At 42.5% G+C, this 18874-nt stretch overlaps 1 protein-coding gene across 1 annotated transcript in view; it reads right to left on the reverse strand.

The window, feature by feature from the left end:
• FAM102B (family with sequence similarity 102 member B) overlaps positions 1 to 18874 on the reverse strand; it is a 192954-nt gene that overhangs the window by 70807 nt on the left and 103273 nt on the right. Inside the window, exon 5 of the mRNA XM_030205201.1 lies at positions 9777 to 9823. Coding sequence (XP_030061061.1) covers positions 9777 to 9823 — 47 coding nt within the window. The remainder of the gene's footprint in view (positions 1 to 9776; positions 9824 to 18874) is intronic.

An 18874-nucleotide genomic window follows, 5' to 3' on the forward strand; every position in this document is an offset into this window, starting at 1 on the left:
TGGAGATAAAGAGCAATCTTTAAGCTGTACTATATGTAGCCTTGTACATCCAGCTCAACCCCGTATTCGCTAGCTAGGCAGTAGGAAAGAGACAGACACAAAGAAATTAACTCCTGCCTCTTACTTGAACCACATGAAGATAAAGAGAAAGAATTCAAACCCAACTGTGCCTAGGACTGAATGCAATCGAACTATGTACAAAAACAGCAGAGCACCTAAAGGGGTGGGTTCTGGACTGATTCTTGGGACTAAGAAGGAGAAAATTACCAGGTAATATTTAATTTTCCCTTCCATTAAGTCACAAAGGATCAGTCCAGACAACTGGGATGTAGAAAGCAATACTCAGGCTGGACCGGCTCACCAGCAACATCCACCTTCGCCTCCACATCCACCCGATAATGCTTCTAAAAAATAGATAACGATGCCCAGGTTGCTGAGTGACAAATCTCCTCCAAAGACAATGCCTGGGCTTCCGTCAGAGAAGTAGAAAGAAACCGAGTGGAATGCGCCTTAAGATGGAGTGGAGACTGTTTGCTCGACAACAGGTAAGCTGCTGAAATACCATCCTTCCCTGCGGGCCACCTTCGCCTTAGAAGCCTGGAACCCCTTCCTGGGCCCCAAAAACAGAACAAAGAGATGATCTGACTGACAGAAGTCATAGGCAACCATGAGGTAGCGCTAGAGAGAGTGCTTCACGTCCAACAAATGCAAAGCCACTGATCTTGGTCAATCAACTGGCTGGAGCTCAGAGCTATCAGGTATGCTCTCCTCAGCTTTGCCCCATTCATCTGGGGTCAGCCTGTGCAGATCACCTCACACAGCATGACAGCGGTGAAGAAATGGAGTAAAGCAGCCTAGGTGGGAGAGGGGAAGGACTTGGACCACCAGGTTTACACCCCTTCCTTCCTTAGAAGACCCTGGCTTTTCAGTGACATATCTTTTTCCTTATTCTTCTAGGACTGAAGGCAGTATTGTTTGTCATTTCTTTTTATAACTGAGAAATAGAAAGTTATCATTCTACAGAGTAGCAGTTTGATGAAATCTGTGCCGCTTCATAACTAGAGTGTTAGAGCACTCGAACCAGTTTATGCAATCTGTGCAGGACTGAAAACATTTGCTGTTTAAAGCTGAAATTACATCAATCTAATCACAGGATAGTGGGCTACCAGTAAAACAGTCTGTAATCAATCTTTTTACGACAACCACCATTGATTGCTGCTCAAATACACTTAACTATATTGAAAATTAAAATGCATAATGTCACATTAACTGATACACTTTTAGTATCTTTTATGAGTTCATACAAAGACTCACAGGAAAAGTAATATTTTCCAGTGATACTGTCAGATTCAGGCTATATGCCAGGCTTTTGTGACACAAAACATAAACCTACTTTGCCCTGGAAAGATAGCTAAAGATATTTCCATATGCACTGTAGGGGGCACAAAGGCAAACCATTGCTCTGGTTGTGGTATCGGTTAAAACAAACAGCATTTAATTTACCCAGGATGAAACAGTGCTGTCATAAGCAGAAACTGGCAGCTCCTTCTTCCCTTTTTCTGGAAAAGCAACTGCATTGTTCATACAGTTAAATGCACGGCTGCCATTTTACAGCTGAGGGCCAGGAGCAAAGCAACCAATTGTGCTTTTAACAAATAGAACCAAAGTTGCACATTTTATCATTGTCACTTTTTAACAATGTCATTACACGGGGTGTCTGGGGCCAGTCCTTAATAAAGCTCAGCTTATAAATGCTAACCATTTTCAAGCTGTCTGTATGCCATTTGATAACTGTGTATTCTCACATGAGCTCAAGTCTGTGATGTCAATTCCACTGGGCTTTGATTCCAAAACCATGCAGACATATTTACTGTATCTTTCAACTGTAAAATGTTCAGTGTCACTCATCTAGAAAGACCAGCACTGCAGATCAAGTTCAAAGCTGCAGAATGCTGGTTGCAAGTCAATAGTTAGCATTTTCAGAAGCTTTTAATGAATGTCTTGACACCCTAAACACCTCTCTCACTGCCTTTAAGAGACTATATAGAGAAAAATATATGCAGACATCTTGACAGTTAAGCCACAACCTGACAAAAACATCTGAATGTGTGTAGGAGCAATTTAAGCTCACACTGCACAAGGGACTCAGAAACAGTTTAAGATAAGCAACACAAATATTTTCAAACTAGTATTCCTTTGGAAGCTTTCACCCGATACAAGGGAGTGGCCAAAGTTAGTACTAGAATACTGAAAACTTATTCTATTTTAATTATGTGGACAGTGGCCTCTAATTTATATATTGTTTGAGATAAGCCCCACAGTCTGTACTCTCCAAGCTCACAAAGTGGCAAAATGTAAGAACATGAAGTGATTTAACTCATTCACACAGTACATGAAGCTGCTGAGAGCTAACTGCCCTATAACCACTATGTGAAGGGCAAAGGCTGTACTTTAGAAACTCCCTGGATTTCCTTTCTCCAAAGCTGTCCTTATCAGTTATGTTGTATCATGGCAACAAAACACCAGGTTAAAAAAAAAACAAAAAAAACTTTGCTCTTATCTAGGGGCCAGGGCACTCAGCTCAGGTGTGGCAGGACAGCTTCTCTTTCTGCTCAGTGAAAGGCAACTGACTCCCTATCACATTCTCCATGCCTGGAAACAAGGAGGGTGAGTGAACAACAGAGCGGGACAGAGAGCTGTCAAGAAATACTTCCACCCTTCTGTCTTCAAACCTTGTGAGGACTCTCCAGGTGCTTTCAAACTGTACAAGACTGTGGTTATTTATGGACAAGTACATCTGTTGAAATGTAGATGCTGTGTAAAAAAATGAAGAAACACTGTCTGCTAATGAAGAAAAGCAATGTGCATTTCACTGTTACAAGAAGTCATGTTTTTCCCTTCTTACAATTGCACCATATTCCCAGATAGAATATAGAGATAATTAAGAATACAGCACTGTTTCAACACAGCTATACAAATAGTCACCCATGCTGAAATGCTTGTCAGGAGATACATGGTACTTTATTCAGTGGTTCCCAAACCTAGTCCTAGAGGCATCCCAGCCAGTGAGGTTTTCAGGATATTCACAATGAAAATTCATGAGAGATTTGCATTCACTGCTTCCACTGCATGCAAATCTCTTATGAATATTCATTGTGGATATCCTGAAAACCAAACTGGCTGGGGTGCCTCCAGGGCAAGGTTTGGGAACCACTGTACTACATATTTCTAAGAACTTTGAGGCTAATATTCAGTCCATGGCAGTCGGCGGTTTTTAAGCTGCTCACCACCATGGACCGAATTAACACTGGATATTTAATGTCAGGAACTGTCTGGGTTCCGGCACTGAAAATCCAGTGTGTGGGGTCACCTGCAGGCTAACTGAGCACTGGCCACTGTTCAGACAGGTGCTCGGTTAGCTCAGTAGACAAAGTCAAGACAGCCTTTTTGCTGTCCTAACTTTATCCACGTACTCAGCTGGTTAGCGGATTAAATATTGCTGAAACCGGTTAAGCAGCAGCTCCATCTGAGCTCAACGCACAGACCACCCTGCACTAACTGGACAGTGGAGGAGTGGTTAGTGCAGATAATCTGACAGTGCACTGAATATCAGCGGACAGGCAGGCACAAGTGATTTAACTGGGCAGCAGGCTCTCCTGTCTGGTTAAATTGCTTTGAATATTGACTCCTAGATTTCTTTAAGAAGCTAAGTTTGCTCTATGTGGGATTGGCTTGCACCAGAACTCTCTTCCTCCATGGCAGTCCTCTAACCACCTTGGGAGGCAACAGCGAGGGGCTGCATTTAACCGCAAAGGAAACAAAGATCTGAAATAAGAGGACAGTGGATGTTCTACAGCTTTGTAAATCCCTTTAAAAGTCCTTCGAGGAATATTAAGATGGTGGGGGCTTTTAATACAAGTCAATTCAAAGCTTAAACATTGTCTCAATGGGTAACAGCAGCACAATCACCATTCAAAACCTGAGTGGCGACCTTTTTCATGTAGACAACTCAGTCTAAAACTCACCTGCCTCATTGGTTTAATGTTTGCTATTACATATCAATAATTACCACCACTATATACATGTATATATATCTCATTTCCAGTTAAAACTCATTGCTTCAGAAACTCAAAAGGAATTTGAATCTACACTTATTGTATCTTGTTGATCAACCCGTGCCTACTTAGTAGCAAACACTAAATCAACGGGGAGGCAGGCGAGTTATAGATCAAGCTGTCTATATGAAAACAGTCACCACTGAGGTTTTGAAAGGCGTTTGTGCCATTACCCATTGAGACTTAAAGAGCTTTAGGCACTGGAATGACCTACAGCCTTGTAAAGCACTGGCAAATTTTAAACACCTTAAACACAAGGAGAGTGTTCAGATGGGAGAAGAAGAGACATCTACCAAACATTAACCTTTAACCTAACACATTCCATTCAAGGAATGTGGTTTAAGTCTAAAAAGGATGCATCTATGGGTATGGAGTTTGTCCAGAAGTGTTGCATCTGTTGCACAAACACCTTTCCTACCATTAACAACTTTTTAATGTGCACAAAGGAAAAACACACTTTAAAGCCCCGATGATCAAAAATTATGTACGCTATTAGTTTTGATCTTACTGCAGGAGGCTTGAGCATGGGCTTGCACCCAAGGCACAATCCTCCCACAGGTCCGGGGATACACTGGGCAGGGTTTCCCTACCATATAAGGGAGCTGGTGTAGGCTTTGTGCAGCAGCAACACCCTTGTTTTGCACGCAGCCCGCTAACACTGGGAAGGAACATATAATGCTCTTAGCTACTTGCGGTCACAGCCACCTCAGGTCTGATAATTTTCTTGGGTTGTGCTCATTTCTTCTCTGCACCAATGCATATCCACACAAGCTAACTCACGCACCGAACCCGTTCCTGCATCATTTACCCACTAACCTTCACATATACCCTCTTGTTAACTGCACTCTGCTGCCCAGCGTAGTTGTTTCACATGCTCACCGGCTCTGATCATGGGGAGGGAGCAAACACAGGCGCTATTAGCCTTTAGTGTCCACTTTGCTTCTGATCATCGGGGCATCAGTCAGGCTGAGTTTATATGTATTAACTGTGTGCTATCAAAGCTGGTTTTATGGCTTTTGTTTTGAGAAAGATCACTTAAAGAATGTTTCAAGAACAGAATTCTTGCAGGAACATAACATAAAACATCTGGCTGGTGTCAGCTTAGAAAAATTACAGTTCTCATGCTCAGCTTTGTCTGGAACAGTTAAAGAAGAAAGCTGAAATCTCCACAGAGGGTACCTAACAGACACTCCTGCTACTACGCCTGAGTCTGAAAAGACGTGCAGAGGCAGTGCTTTCATAAAATGTGAATTTCCAGTCCTTGCAGAGGTTTTCAGATATTGGCCTGCCTTTCCTAAGATTTCAGCCGTTTCTCTGGCACAGTGTCCTGTAACAGACAACTTATATCCAGGGCAGAAGGCAGTGGCATGACATTTCTTGTCTTACTACAAAGGAATGTGCTGTTTCAGAACCCAGGAACTAGCTACTAACACACAACCAAATTCTATCAGCTACGTGGCAGTGACTGGAGAATGCAGCTGAACCAGTCCACCACTCATAACAAAGCTGCTCTGCAGCCAGTGCAATTTCTAAATATCTTCACTCCCTGCTTCCTGCCCTCCACTCTGACTTCTCCCTGCTCGATTTACATTCCCTTCCATTTTTCAAAAGGATAGCCTCATCCTCTTTATTGGTTTCAGGTTAGTTTTAGCCAAGTTAAAGCTGGGGGGGGGGGGGGGGGGGATAGAGAGATCATATGTAGCTCTTGTCCCACTCAATTGTTAGCATAACACTGAGCCAATAAAATGGATTAGATTTACTCATTTAGTAAAACCTTTTCAGTGTTAAAAGGAAGGCAACATATGATTCAGTAAGACACTGCAGTGATGACAGACTGTGTATCACTGCTACAGGTGCTCCTCACTGTGTGACAGGAACCATTAAATTACTGCTGTCACAGGAATGCATGGCAAAAGGGATTTTAAAAAAAGGTGTTTGTAGCTTTTCCCAGTAATAACTCATATGGGGTACATAATTAGGTCTTTTATGAAAGTCTAATAACCTTATGTTTAATGCCGACTAAGTTGAAGTTAGTACTGTTTCAGCAAGCCTTTTTTGTAAATTGTGTAGGTCTGCTTGTGATCTACCTAAAACTTAGTACTGTGTGAAATATAATCTTTTTAAAATAAAAATAAATACATGGAATACACTCCAAATGCTATCAATCAACTCAAACCAGTGGGTCTCAAACCTGACCTGGGGGAACTCCAGCCAGATAGATTTTTAGGGTATCCACAATGAATGTTCATGAAATAGATTTGCACACACTGCTTCCACTGAATGCAGATTTTATTTCATGCATATTCATTTTAGATATCCTGAAAACCCGGGGTCCCCAGGACGAATTTGGGAAGTGCTGCCTTAAACAACAGCTTGAAAAATAAAACCGGAAAAATCCATAAATTTAACTGCAATCACTTTTCTAGATAGCACGACTATTTGCAGTGAAAAAGGAACAAATTACTTAAGCTGTAATATTTGTTCTCTGATGAAGTGACATCACACATACTTAGGTCCTGTGACTTGGCCAGTACACCTCAGAGAAACATTTGGAGAGCTTTCCAGAAACCAAAAAAGCTTCTGAGCATGTGTGCTACCTGATAACTTACGAATCCATTTTACCATTAGTAAAACAAAAAGCCGAAAAGAGCAGCTCCCTCCAGGGAAGAAAAGGGGCTGTGCCTAGAAACTTCTGTCATTTCACAACAAAACATGATAGCTAGGGAATGTTATTTCTATCACAGCAGAGTAGCACACAGGGGACTAGCTAGTTAAGGGCTGTCTCCAAATAAAGTGACAAAGAACAATGAAAATTATAAACAAAAAGTGTTTCAAAAATGAAAATTAAGCTACAAGCACAGACAGTGGCCCTGGAAGCAAAGAAAAAGGGCACTGGAATGGTAGGAGTTAAAACATGAAGATTTTGTATCACCAGTACACAAATGAGAAAGTTTCAAGGCAATAATGCTTAATGCTTGCATAGACTGAACTCCCATCTTGCAAATCTTTACTCTGAAGTCTGACTGTAGGCTGGAAACTCACTTCGTCATTGCTCAAACCCCAAGAGCCTTGACATGACCTTCCAAAGTTAATCCAACAAGCAAGTAGTAAGAACAGAGCTCTGCTCGTCAGTTCAAGTATGATGAACTTTCCCATGGGAACTCCCGATCTGCTGGTGTTGAAAGTGGTTTAAAAAAAAAGTTGGTGGGTTTTCAAAGGATTTTATTCTGCTCATTATAGAAAACCACGACTCTCTTGCCATCCAGTGTATGAGGTGCAGCTAAAATCTGAGATACAGGTCTTCATAGGACATGCAGGAGGGAGGGAGAGAAAAATGTTGGAAGGACAACTGATCAAAGTAGAATCAACAGGACCTTGGGCAGTAGAAACTTAAGATTACCAAAGCACCATCCTAGTATGAGAAAATTTAGTTTAGAGTGGACACATCACTAAAGGGTTGTAAATGTACTGACCCTCATTCAAAAACCACATTTTCCAGATCACGTACTTAATCTTGTGTAAGAACTATTTGGCAAGATGCAACTACCAGCAGGATTATGCATGGCTCACTAGGGGGCTGATGCAGAAAGTCACGATTTAGAGCAACCGACCATATGGCTTCTAATATAAGCTTTTCACAAAAAAAAACTACTGCCAAGATGCAGTAATCAATGAGCAGACAAATTGCTGCTGGATTAAAACTGTGGCAGTAATACACAGCTCATTGTGAGTGCGTGATTGGTGACTGGCTCTTGCACTGATAGTAAGGGGGCATTTTTAGTCAGTGGCAATCTGCATCAGCCTCAACATTTCTTGTAGTCTATTGGTCTCCAACCTCCTGACCCTCCTTACTCCCAACTTAAAAAGAAATCTCTGGTGTCCAGCAGCATCCCCCCACCCCAATGACAGTCTGGGTGGAGGCTACCAAATAAGACTGTGATTTCCAAACCTGATCCTGGATCAGGTTTTCAGGATATCCACAATTAATATTCATGAGATATTTTCATCCACTGACTCCTCTGCATGCAAATCTCACTCATGAATATTCATTGTAGATATCCTGAAAACCTGACTGGCTGGGGTGCCTCCAGACTAAGTTTGGGAATCACTGAAATAAGGGGCAGAATTCCTCATTTGTCAGACTGTCCCTGCAATGTGCATCACCACGATGCACTACGTGGGGTCAGGCACTACCATTTTTAAAGATGGCAGCATGGAGGCAGGAGGGAGTGGGCATTGCTCCTGCTTCTTCAAGCTATGCTGGGGGCACCACTGGATTCCAGGATTTTTTTTTTTTTTAATGAGGAAAGGGGTGCTAGACTATCAGGGATTTTTTTTAAGGGATCAGGGATAATCTTAGGCAAGGGAGGGAAATCAGGAGTTTGGGAGGCTTGAAGGGGCTTATTAGCTTTTCTTCCACAATGTAGAGGACAAGCTAACCCTTCTATGTCACCTCAGATCAGCCTAATTTTCTTGGGTTGTGCTCACATTGTGCTCTCTTCTTCTCTGCACACGAGCTAACTCCTGTACCAAAAACCATTCCTGCATCATTCGCGCACTAACATTCACATACACCCTCTTGTTAACTGTACTCTGCTGCCCAGGGTAGTTTTCTGCATTAGCCCCTAGGACAGGGGTGAACAATCATGGTTCTTGAGGGCCACAATCCAGTTGGGTTTTCAAGATTTTCACAATGAATATCAGATTGATATGCATGTACTGCTTCCATCATATGTAAATGGATCTCATGTATATTCATTGTGGAAATCTTGAAAACTCAACTAGGTTGTGGCCCTCGAGGACCATGGTTGCCCACCCCTGCCCTAAGTCTATTTCCCAAGCTTTGATAATACCTATTATCAAAGCCTCTCCCACAGGAAGCCAATCACTTGGCATGCTCTCTCAAGATGTTTTCACACTTTTGACGATTATCCATTTTTGACAGCATGCAGGAGTATCAGGCAACCTCTCAGAGTCAGTGAACAGCTAACATCGATCCTTCACACAGAAGACAAAGAAAATAACGATAACTCCAGCAGCAGACCAAAAATGAAGAGACCAAGGGCGAAGCTCATTGACTCAATGAAGAAAATGAGTTGCTACAGTTGAAGAGGAATAGAAAATGCAGCCAACCACCTCCCACACCAAGAAAACCAGAACAGAGTTGAAATGCCTGCCTAGAGGCATTAAATAGGAAAATAAGAAAAACTATAATGCAGTTGGTCCACTGCTGCATGGGTTTGCTCCCATCCTGTCTTTTCTGGAAAGCTCCTCAGGTATTCTTCTGATGAACATGCAATGCAGGTAGTGTCCCCTGTACTAAACTCCACTGAAGACCTTGTTTCAGAGAAATTACATTATTCTTAAATTTGTATTTACTGCAAGACAAAGTAGGAAGGTCAACTTCATTGAAACAGTGGCTGGTACCATGGTTTCAACAACAAAAGGTACCAACAAAAGGTTGCCAACAATTGGAACTGTATGTACATAACTATCTCATAACTTCAAATGGACACCATTACCCTCCAGACAAGAAAAATAAGTCTCCTATAACTAATGAACAGGGAAATGTCCCTCACCTTCACTCATCACTCTCTGACACTCACTCAAGTTGCCAGGTCTGCTATCACACACTGCGCCTGAAGAGCAGCACAAACTTACGTTTTAAAACACGGGTCCCCAGACATGAGCTGCATGCTGATCACAACCTGTGGAAAGAAAAACAAAAAAACCCAGGTCAGAGCCAACAGGTAAAAAATATGACTCCAAATTAAACTAATTTATGAATACATTTGTGATCCAACCAGATGATAGAGATATTGGGGGCAGTCAAGCCTGTTTTACATGTGGTAAAAAGGACTTTTATGAAATTGTACTTTATTTATTTGTAACACTTGACATACCACAAATGAGGAATCTATACTGTTTACATAAAATAAAATCAGTCAGGGGGAGACACAAGGAGGAAAAGCAAACAAATGAGAAGAGCCAAGGGATGCAGTAAACAGATGAGTTTTGAGCAGTGACAAACTTAGGGAAAGAGGATTCTAAGTGGATGTGTGGTGGCAGTGAATTCCAAAGAAATGAGCCTAAACTGAAACTGAACTCACGGGAAATGGACAAAAAAGGAAGGGAGAGAAAGAACAGAGTAGGTTGCCAGAGGAGGAACACAAGGACCAAGAAGGAACATAAGGGGTGAGGAGGGATGCAAGATATACTGGAGCTGAAGGAAGACGTGACTTAAAGACCAAACAGAGTAACTTGAACTTAATGCGGTCAGTAATGGAGAGCCAATGTTCAGGGCGAAGAAGTAGGGTAGCATGATCGAAACAATGAGCACAGTGTAGGATCTTGACAGCAGTGGATTCACTTCTCTGAAAGTGTTTAAGTGAGTAAAGTTGAAGGCCAGCATAGTCAATACATGAGATAAGAGACAGAAGAGTACGAATAAGTGAGGGTCAAAGAGTGAGCACAGAGGGTGAATGCGGTGCACAAAGGACGAGGAATGGACCACAGGGCTGAAAGAAAGCTGCAAGTCGAAAACCACCCCAAGAATCTTTACAGATTTGTGGAGAGAGAATGGCCATCAAGTGGGGGGGGGGGGGGGGGGGGGGGATTTCCTCATACTTGGAAGTGTTAAGAAGAGAGAATTCTCCTTAAGCAAAGAGGAGACATGGACCAATTAGATACGTGCACAAAAAGTAGGTGTGTGGAAACAGTGTGCCTACCTTTACACAAGCCAGACTTAGGTATTCCTGTGGGTGTAGTCTGAATAGCGCTACGATGTGCACTCATATTGTATAAATATTTGCATATGTGCATACATCTACACCTATTTCAGTGCAGGGGTAAATTTTTAGACTACTGGAAGGCACAGAGGTACCGATACTGCCTAGTACCGATGCTTTTTAAAACTTCTCACATAGGCACCCTGTTATCAGATTACACCCCCCCCCCCCACCCCCATTAACACTGAAAATACAGGTTGTGAATCAGCAAGGTTTACTCTGAGCGTTATCCAAGCAAATATTTCAATTAAGAGATGGAGTAGCAACCTTGCAGTTTGAGCAGGAGAATAAGAATCAGGGAGGCCAGAATTCAAATTCTGCTTACTCTCCCCCTCTGGACCTTGCTTCCCCTTTACTGCTTCTAGTATAAGCACAAGGTCCCATTTACCAATATGTGTCAATACAATTTAAAACATGTTATTTAATGTACAACCCCATTAGTATCAATAGGGCCTATTTACTGATTATCTTGTCTATTAATACACATTAGTAAATGAAGACCTAATAGTTAGTAAAGGAGTAACCTAATAGTTAGTGCAGCAGACAGATGTTGGTGAGCTGGGTTTGATTCCCACTGCAGCTCCTTGTGACCACTAGGAACAGAGAAAGTACCTGCATATAATATGTACAGCACTGTGCACATGTAGCAGCGATATATAAATAATTAGTAGTAGTACAGTAGGGTAATGCTTACTGCTCCTGAATGTAACACACCAATGAAAAGGCATGAGTTAACATTCAAAACAATAAAAATAAGTGACATATTGGAATGCTCCGACAGGATTACAGGACATTACCACCGCCATAATAAGACTGTGCTGTACTGAGCCGAGCCAATTTAACTGTCACAGGTACCTTTATATAAATGATTAGATTTGTTAATTTACATACTGTAACTACATAAACAGGCTCTGGCCAACTCAACTGCATCAAACTATCACCCTGAACTGCCAAGAGTTGTGACCTGAACATCTCTCAGAGCTCCTGGGAGAGAAAAGGGTGTTACCTAAATACCTTTTTTTTTTTAAAGATGTTATCAGTTTGTAAGATAAAAGTAGCACCAGTGCCTCACTGTTCAGCCCTCTGAAATAAACCACAGCCTATGCCTTTGCTGAGGTAGTTAATGTTGTGATGTCTGGCAGAAGATGGCGGTGCTGAAAACTGAACAGGAGAAAAAGAGGCCTAGCAATAGTGGACAAATGAGACAACTTTAGACTCCAGGTCACTGTGAAAGATCTGCAGCTCAGACTTTAGCAAGCTGGCCAAACACAGACTATAAAAAACAATTTGGGTCAAATTCCTAAGCCCAGCTTCTGTATTACGGGTTAACCCTCACAAGCCTCAGGAGAAGGAAGGCTCAACAACTGCACAGTGGTGATATACAGCAGGAAGATTAAAAAGCACATGTACAAGTTCTGGATGGAACCCCTCCTGGTCTGTAGCTGCAAGGACTGCTTCTGTGATGACTGGACTAGGTGGAATGGGGACAAGGAATGGAATAAGGTTAAAAGCAGAGCAGGAATAAGTAGTTGCAAACACAGGTTCACTTTAACCTGGCCAGCAATCAGGGAGGAAACGGAAAACCCTGCAGGATTTGTTTAGTCTTGTGCTAAAAGCATTGTTGGGAAATAAACTGTATTTAATAGCCATCATGAAAACCGTTTGCTTGTCAAAGCTCCAATTTATCCCAGCTGATGGGAGAAAATGCAAGACTAAAAATAAAGCATAGAACATGAAAAAAAAGGGTCAAGGGTCATAGATATGATTTACTGCCTGAGCTATAACCAAAGCGGTTTAATCTACTTCTACTACTTATTTCTATAGTGCTACTAAATGAGACAAATAAGGGATTAGGGAATTACTTATGGTGAGCAAGATTAAAACAGACATGGGTAAATTAGATTGTCAATGAAACCGTCAGTTATACCAGCTTAACATTTTGCATTTGTTGGATTCCACAGTTGAAACCTTATCAGGCTGGCAAAGATTGCCACTAGGGTTGCATGGCCGGATGCATCTTTTTAAGATGGTAGAATTGCCCAGATGTTTCCCACTAAGTTGTTAAAGAGCGATATTCAGAGTCTTTATCGAAACCTCTCCCACTTTTGTTGGGGTGGCAAAAAACCAAAGAACCCCTTACATATATTGTTGGGTCACTGGCGTGTTGGAGGTTTAGAGTTACCTGACCTCTACAAATAATCAAAACTTGTCTGACTAGGCATTTGGGAGATTGGATCTTGGGAACGGAGGATTATACTCCTATCTGGATAGAAGTGGAGCTATTCTCTTCTTGGCATCTTAACATCCTCTTATAAGTTCCTGGGAGGATACTCCCCTCTGACATGCGGGGTAGCGTCTTGTTGACTCCCTTAAGGAAATTATGGCTAGACTTTACTAAGTACTGGGGGGTTTCTCTGTATACTCAGACCTCCTGCTTATTTGGAGGAATGCGGGTTTTCTTCCTGGAATAGGAAATGAGACTTTTTGGAGGTGGGATAGGTGATAATGCATTAGGAACATGTGATGCATCCGAGTGGCGCTCTGTTACCATTACAGACTTTGAGGGAAGGTGGTTTTCCTCAACTGGCAGATGCTTTTGTTTATCAACAATTGTGACATTAAGTTTCTGCCCTGGACAGGATGGCATTCGCTGCCCACCACAGCTCTAAGCTTCATTCTCTCTTGCAGCTGAAAGATAGGGACCGCTTATCAATTTGTTTTACATAATGGAAGTTTAGAAATTTCCCCTCAGAAAAAACACAAATACCTAAGTGGAATTATTGCGTAAAAAGTCTATCCTGTTTCTGAATCGCCTTCCTTCTGGGAATGATGAATGTTACACCATACCATGATAATGAAGAAGCAGCGGGTGGTACTATCTTTTAGACAAAAGAAGCAGTTTCTGTCAATTTGGGATCCTTATTTTCCTTAGTACCATCTAGGGCTCGGAGTTTCATTTTAAATACGTTGTAACTTTTGGATTTGGGCATTTTCGTCCCCTTGTTTGCTGTATGTGTCAAGGTATAAATATGTTTGGGAGAGGAGCTGTGTGAACCAAAGCCCTTCTCTACTATGTGTCTTGGTGGGGTATTTATGTATTTATAGCAGCATTTATATCCCACATTTTCCAAATATGTTTGGTTCAATTTGGCTTACAAAGGATGATAGTGGAGATATAGAATTACATTTTAAGATAGACAGTAGGCAGAGAATTACATTTAAGATGAACAGTAAGGTAACCATCAATGGTGACCAGCAATAGATAACCATCGCAAGCGATTAGAATAGGTAGAGAATGGAAGGGGGAGCAGGGGATCGAGGGATGGTCTTGATTGGTTGGGTCTGCATGGTTGGAGATTTGGTTGATCAGGATATTGGGAGATAGGTTTGGGTGCATTGGTGTCTTGAGCTTAGTCTGTGTGAAGGGATATGGCTTGCCTCTCTTTGAGTTGATTTGTCTTGTTCTCTTCACTGTTATTGTTTGTAAAATTAATAAACAATTTAAACTAAACAAAAAATAAACCCAGACACGGGTCCTGAACAGGTGAGTAAGGAGTTAAGCTCGATCTCTGGCTGTATTCAAATCTAGGCTAAAAGCCCACCTTTTTGAGGCAGCTTTTGAGATATGCCTCAGGAAGTCTATTCCAGGCATACGGTGGGCTCTCAATCTAAATTTTTTCGTATCTGGGGCAAGTGATCTTTGCCCAGAATCACACGGAAGGACACTTCATTTGTGTTTGTGTGTTACAATTTCATAAGAATATTTTGGTGTTTATTCCAGACTGAAAACATAAGAACGCATATGAAAATCCATGACATTCACTATAAAGGTAAATACAGGCAAGGATGAAAATCTGAGATAAGGTTTTGAGTCAATATGTCAGTTGAAGACAATATAAAAAGACTATGGGCAAGGCCCAGTGCTAGTATTTTCTGTTCAGGACTCCTTGGCATTAAAAAAAAATTTTTTTTAAACAGCTGAGGGCAGGATCTTCAAAACCAAAATATATCAAAGTCTGAATATTTATCCATAATGAAAACCATGCAGAATCCATTAAAAAACCTAAATATTGGAAATTTTTAAAAATTTTCAGACAGCATTTTATACTACATAGCACGCCCATGGTGTAAAGTTCTAGAATTCAGTGTTTATTTATTTACTAGTAAAAAAGGCCCGTTTCCGAAACCAATGAAACGGGCGCTAGCATGTGGGTTTTTTTGTGTGTGTGTGTATGTGTCACAGAGTTATTTTGTGTGTGTGTTTGTGTGAGGGTGTGAGGGTGCGGTGTGTGTGCAGGTTGTTGATGTGTGTCTTTTTTTGTTTTGTTTTTTGCTTGGGGGTTGGGGGATGTGGGTGACGGCTTGCCTGAGGACGGGGATGGTTGTTTTAAGTTGGCGGAAGGGAGAAGAGCACGGTCTCGGGCCGTCGGGGGGTGATCCGGTATTTTTGGTCCATTTCAGGTCGGCTGCAGGGGAATGCTGGAACATTTATGCGCTGCAGGAATCAGCGCCGTCTTTTTCCGGGTGCTCGGGGAATCCCCGAGGTGGGAGACTGCTTGCCTGAGGCTGGGGATGGTTGGGCACGTCCTTGGCCGCTTCGGCAAAAGGGGAAGAGGAAGGGGGTGGGGAGTTACCTGCAGCCGCCTGAGAAACCATGTATTCTTTGTTTGTTTTGTATTATTAGTTTGCATTTCTGTTGAAGAAATGATGGAGGTGGTGCGTCGGTGTGCGGTTGTTTTGTTAGTTTGGCAGCCAGTCTCCAGCGATTCCTAGGCAGGGAAGGAGTACTCCTCCCCCTTCCTTGGTCGCTGTTTGCTGCTGGCTGGATCGCGGGAATCCTTCCAGCTGGGCCGCAGCTTGTCCTGTTCGCCCAAGTCCCAGATGGTGGCGGGCACGTTGTTTTCCGACTCCTCTGACTCCATGTCAAGTGATCCCAAATATAGTCTGTGCTATAGGCCCTCTGGCACTCTTCAGTACTGGCATTAGGCATTTTAAAATTTCTCCCCCCCCCCTCCCCCAGTCTATTTTTGCACATACCCACAGCAGGAATATTCTTCTCTCGTTCCAGCGGTGGTTCTGTGCTCTCCGTGCTGCACAGATGAGCCATTCTGCTGGGGAATGCTCCTCCCTTATTGTCACGTAGTTTCCTCTGATTGGTCCGTCTTACGTTGCCTAGTGTTGCCTGGGAACGGTGTTGTGATGGTCCTTTGTGTTTCAGAATGTTGAGGGTGTTTTTTCTGATTGGTCCGTCATGCGAGGGCGGGGCAGAGAGACATGGTCAGTGTTATGGCTTCACCACCATGAATCCATGAACCCTTCAGTGAGTGACTGACTTCAGAACGTTCTCTTCAGAATGTTGAGGGTGAGTTTTATTATAGTAGATTTATTTATTGCATTTGTATCCCACATTTTCCCACCTCTTTGCAGGCTCAGTGTGGCTTACAATAAGATATGAATAATGGAAATACATTTGTTACAACTTGGTTATAGGTTACATTGTACAAGTTTTGTGAAACCATCGAAGTATGATTAAGAATATAACAATGGGACATCAACATTGAAACATTGGAAAGAGACAATGGGAAGCTTAAAGGGCAGTGTTAAGACACAGAGATATATGGTGTACATATTCCTGTGAGTAAGTGTATGAGTGATGTGGAATTACAGGGGATGAGGGTTAGGAGTGGATGTATGGAGCATTGATGTTCAGTGAGTGTGGACTCTACGTGTTTTAGCTCTTGCCATAAATTGTTTCAAACAGATGAGTCTTCAGTAATTTGCGGAAGGAGGCTTGTTCGTAAATCGTTCTTAAGTTGTGCGGCAGTGTATTCCAAAGTTGCGTACACCCCTTCGTGACTCCCTGTCAGGCCTGCTTGGACAGAATGTTGCTGTAGAGGAAACATGAGCTCCTAACACACACACACACACACACACACACACACACACACACAATCTCCAAATAAAAATAAATTCTTCTCTTAAAACTCCCATTTCCTCTGTAAAAGACAGCTTTGGGGGTGGGGGTATCAAACATGAGTATTAAGCATAGTGTAGCCATACCACCAATTCTGGGTGGGCCTGATCCCAAAGTGGGCAGGCACAATATTTTCTGTCCTCTGGTGCCCCCCCAAACTCAAAATATAAATAGCTTGCAAAGGATCCCCAAGCACTACCAGCTGCAGACCTCCTCCTCTGACGGTGACAATGAGGCATATTTTCAAAGCACTTAGCCTTCCAAAGTTCCATAGAAACCTATGGAACATTAGAAGGCTAAGTGCTTTGAAAATATGCCTCAATGCCTACCAAGCTCAGCAGTCAGTGACAATGTCCCTGAGCCACCGCCACTGGTACTCCGTACATGGTCAGTTTTGTGCATGTATGATGGTGCCAATGGTGGTCCAGGGACACTGCTACCGACTGCTAAGCTTGGTAGGTGTTATGACTGCCAGAGATGGTCTCAGCTGACAGAGGTTGGGGATCCCCACCAGCTACAGCAAAGGTGCTTGCTGCACGGTGAGCCCTTGCCTACCCAGGGCCACCCACAGCTAAACCACAGTTATTAGCAATAAGATGTTTTCAAGCTGTGGTACCAGAATGAGCTGCCCCTGGATATTAGATGAAGTAGAAAACATGGCTGTTTCCCACTGGATAGATGTTGGCAGGATTGGGGGGGGGGGGGGGGGGAGTGGGCTCGGTTTAAGCAAAGCAGGACTTGTCTTTGGGTTGGGGGGGGGGGGGTGAATTTACTGTGTGTTGTGTGATTACTATATGTCTTTTTATATTGTGAACCATGCTGAACAGATTATTATTTGTAATACTGAAGCTTTTTAAATAATGCACTACACAAATAGCATTTGTATGTACAAGATAGGGTGTGTGAAATAATATATTACCTGGTGTGCTTTGTTTCTGTGTCCAACACTTGCAACACTTCAGCCCGCTAAGTGGCTAGTCTGAATCCTGTTGTAGAGGAATTCATCATGTGCAAATCTGGCATGCCAAACACAGACCAGAACGACAACCCTGAACCTGTGCTTTAACCAGGGCTTTTGCTTACATGCATCGTCTTGCTTGTCTTTCTCCACTGCTTCATACTCAATCGGGGTAGCAACACTAAATTTCTGATTTCAGTCATTTCCATAGCAACAGAGAACAAGTGAGGCCTTAAATACCAGTTTCTTCCCTCCCTGCAGCTTTTGCCAGACACAAAAATATCTTCCCCAAAGTAAGCGGCATCAATGGGCAATAAAGCCAATTCGAGGCTCGGGGACTCAACCAGGCAGGTAGGCTACTGCTAATGAATATGCAAGAGAGATTTCTGAATGCAATGGGCACAGCAGGCATGCAGATCTCTTACACACAATACATTAGGGATATCTGAAAACAACTGGTTTGCAGCCCTCCAGGACCGGAGTAGGAGGTATTCCTAGGTGGACTGTGTCTATTTATGTTTACCTGAACAGATAACCCTCTTCAGACTCAACACCACTACTTATGGTGGATTCTTATCATCTAAAATTCTCAGTTATCTTGCACTGCAACTTCCGTAGGTTAAAAGGCAAGCTTAATACTTGCTAGTTTTGGATTACATTTTCCTACAACACAACAAATTCCTTATCTTCCAATTGCCCAAAGGATGCCTCCAGCACAGATCCAGCCTAGTACATGTATGCATGGAAGGCCCAAAATAGGCATCTGAACTGGAAACAGGCCGACACATCAGAAATGCTTCTCTGTGATCAGAAACCCTCTCTTACTGATTGGTAAGGCTCAATACTGGGACAGAAATAGAATATGGTAACTCCTGGAGTCCAGTAGGCCTTCTTTCTGAAAGGATCCTTAGAGACATTACAGCTCACAAAGTGTCTAGTTTACAATGCCTTTTGTAACCAGATATGCGTGGAATGGAAGAAAAGCTTTAGTGGATCAGGTCCTAAATCACTTGGCCCTCTTCTGGAGGAAATATGACCA

This window comes from Microcaecilia unicolor, chromosome 6 (assembly GCF_901765095.1).
Source record: "Microcaecilia unicolor chromosome 6, aMicUni1.1, whole genome shotgun sequence".
Taxonomy (NCBI): Eukaryota; Metazoa; Chordata; class Amphibia; order Gymnophiona; family Siphonopidae; genus Microcaecilia; species Microcaecilia unicolor.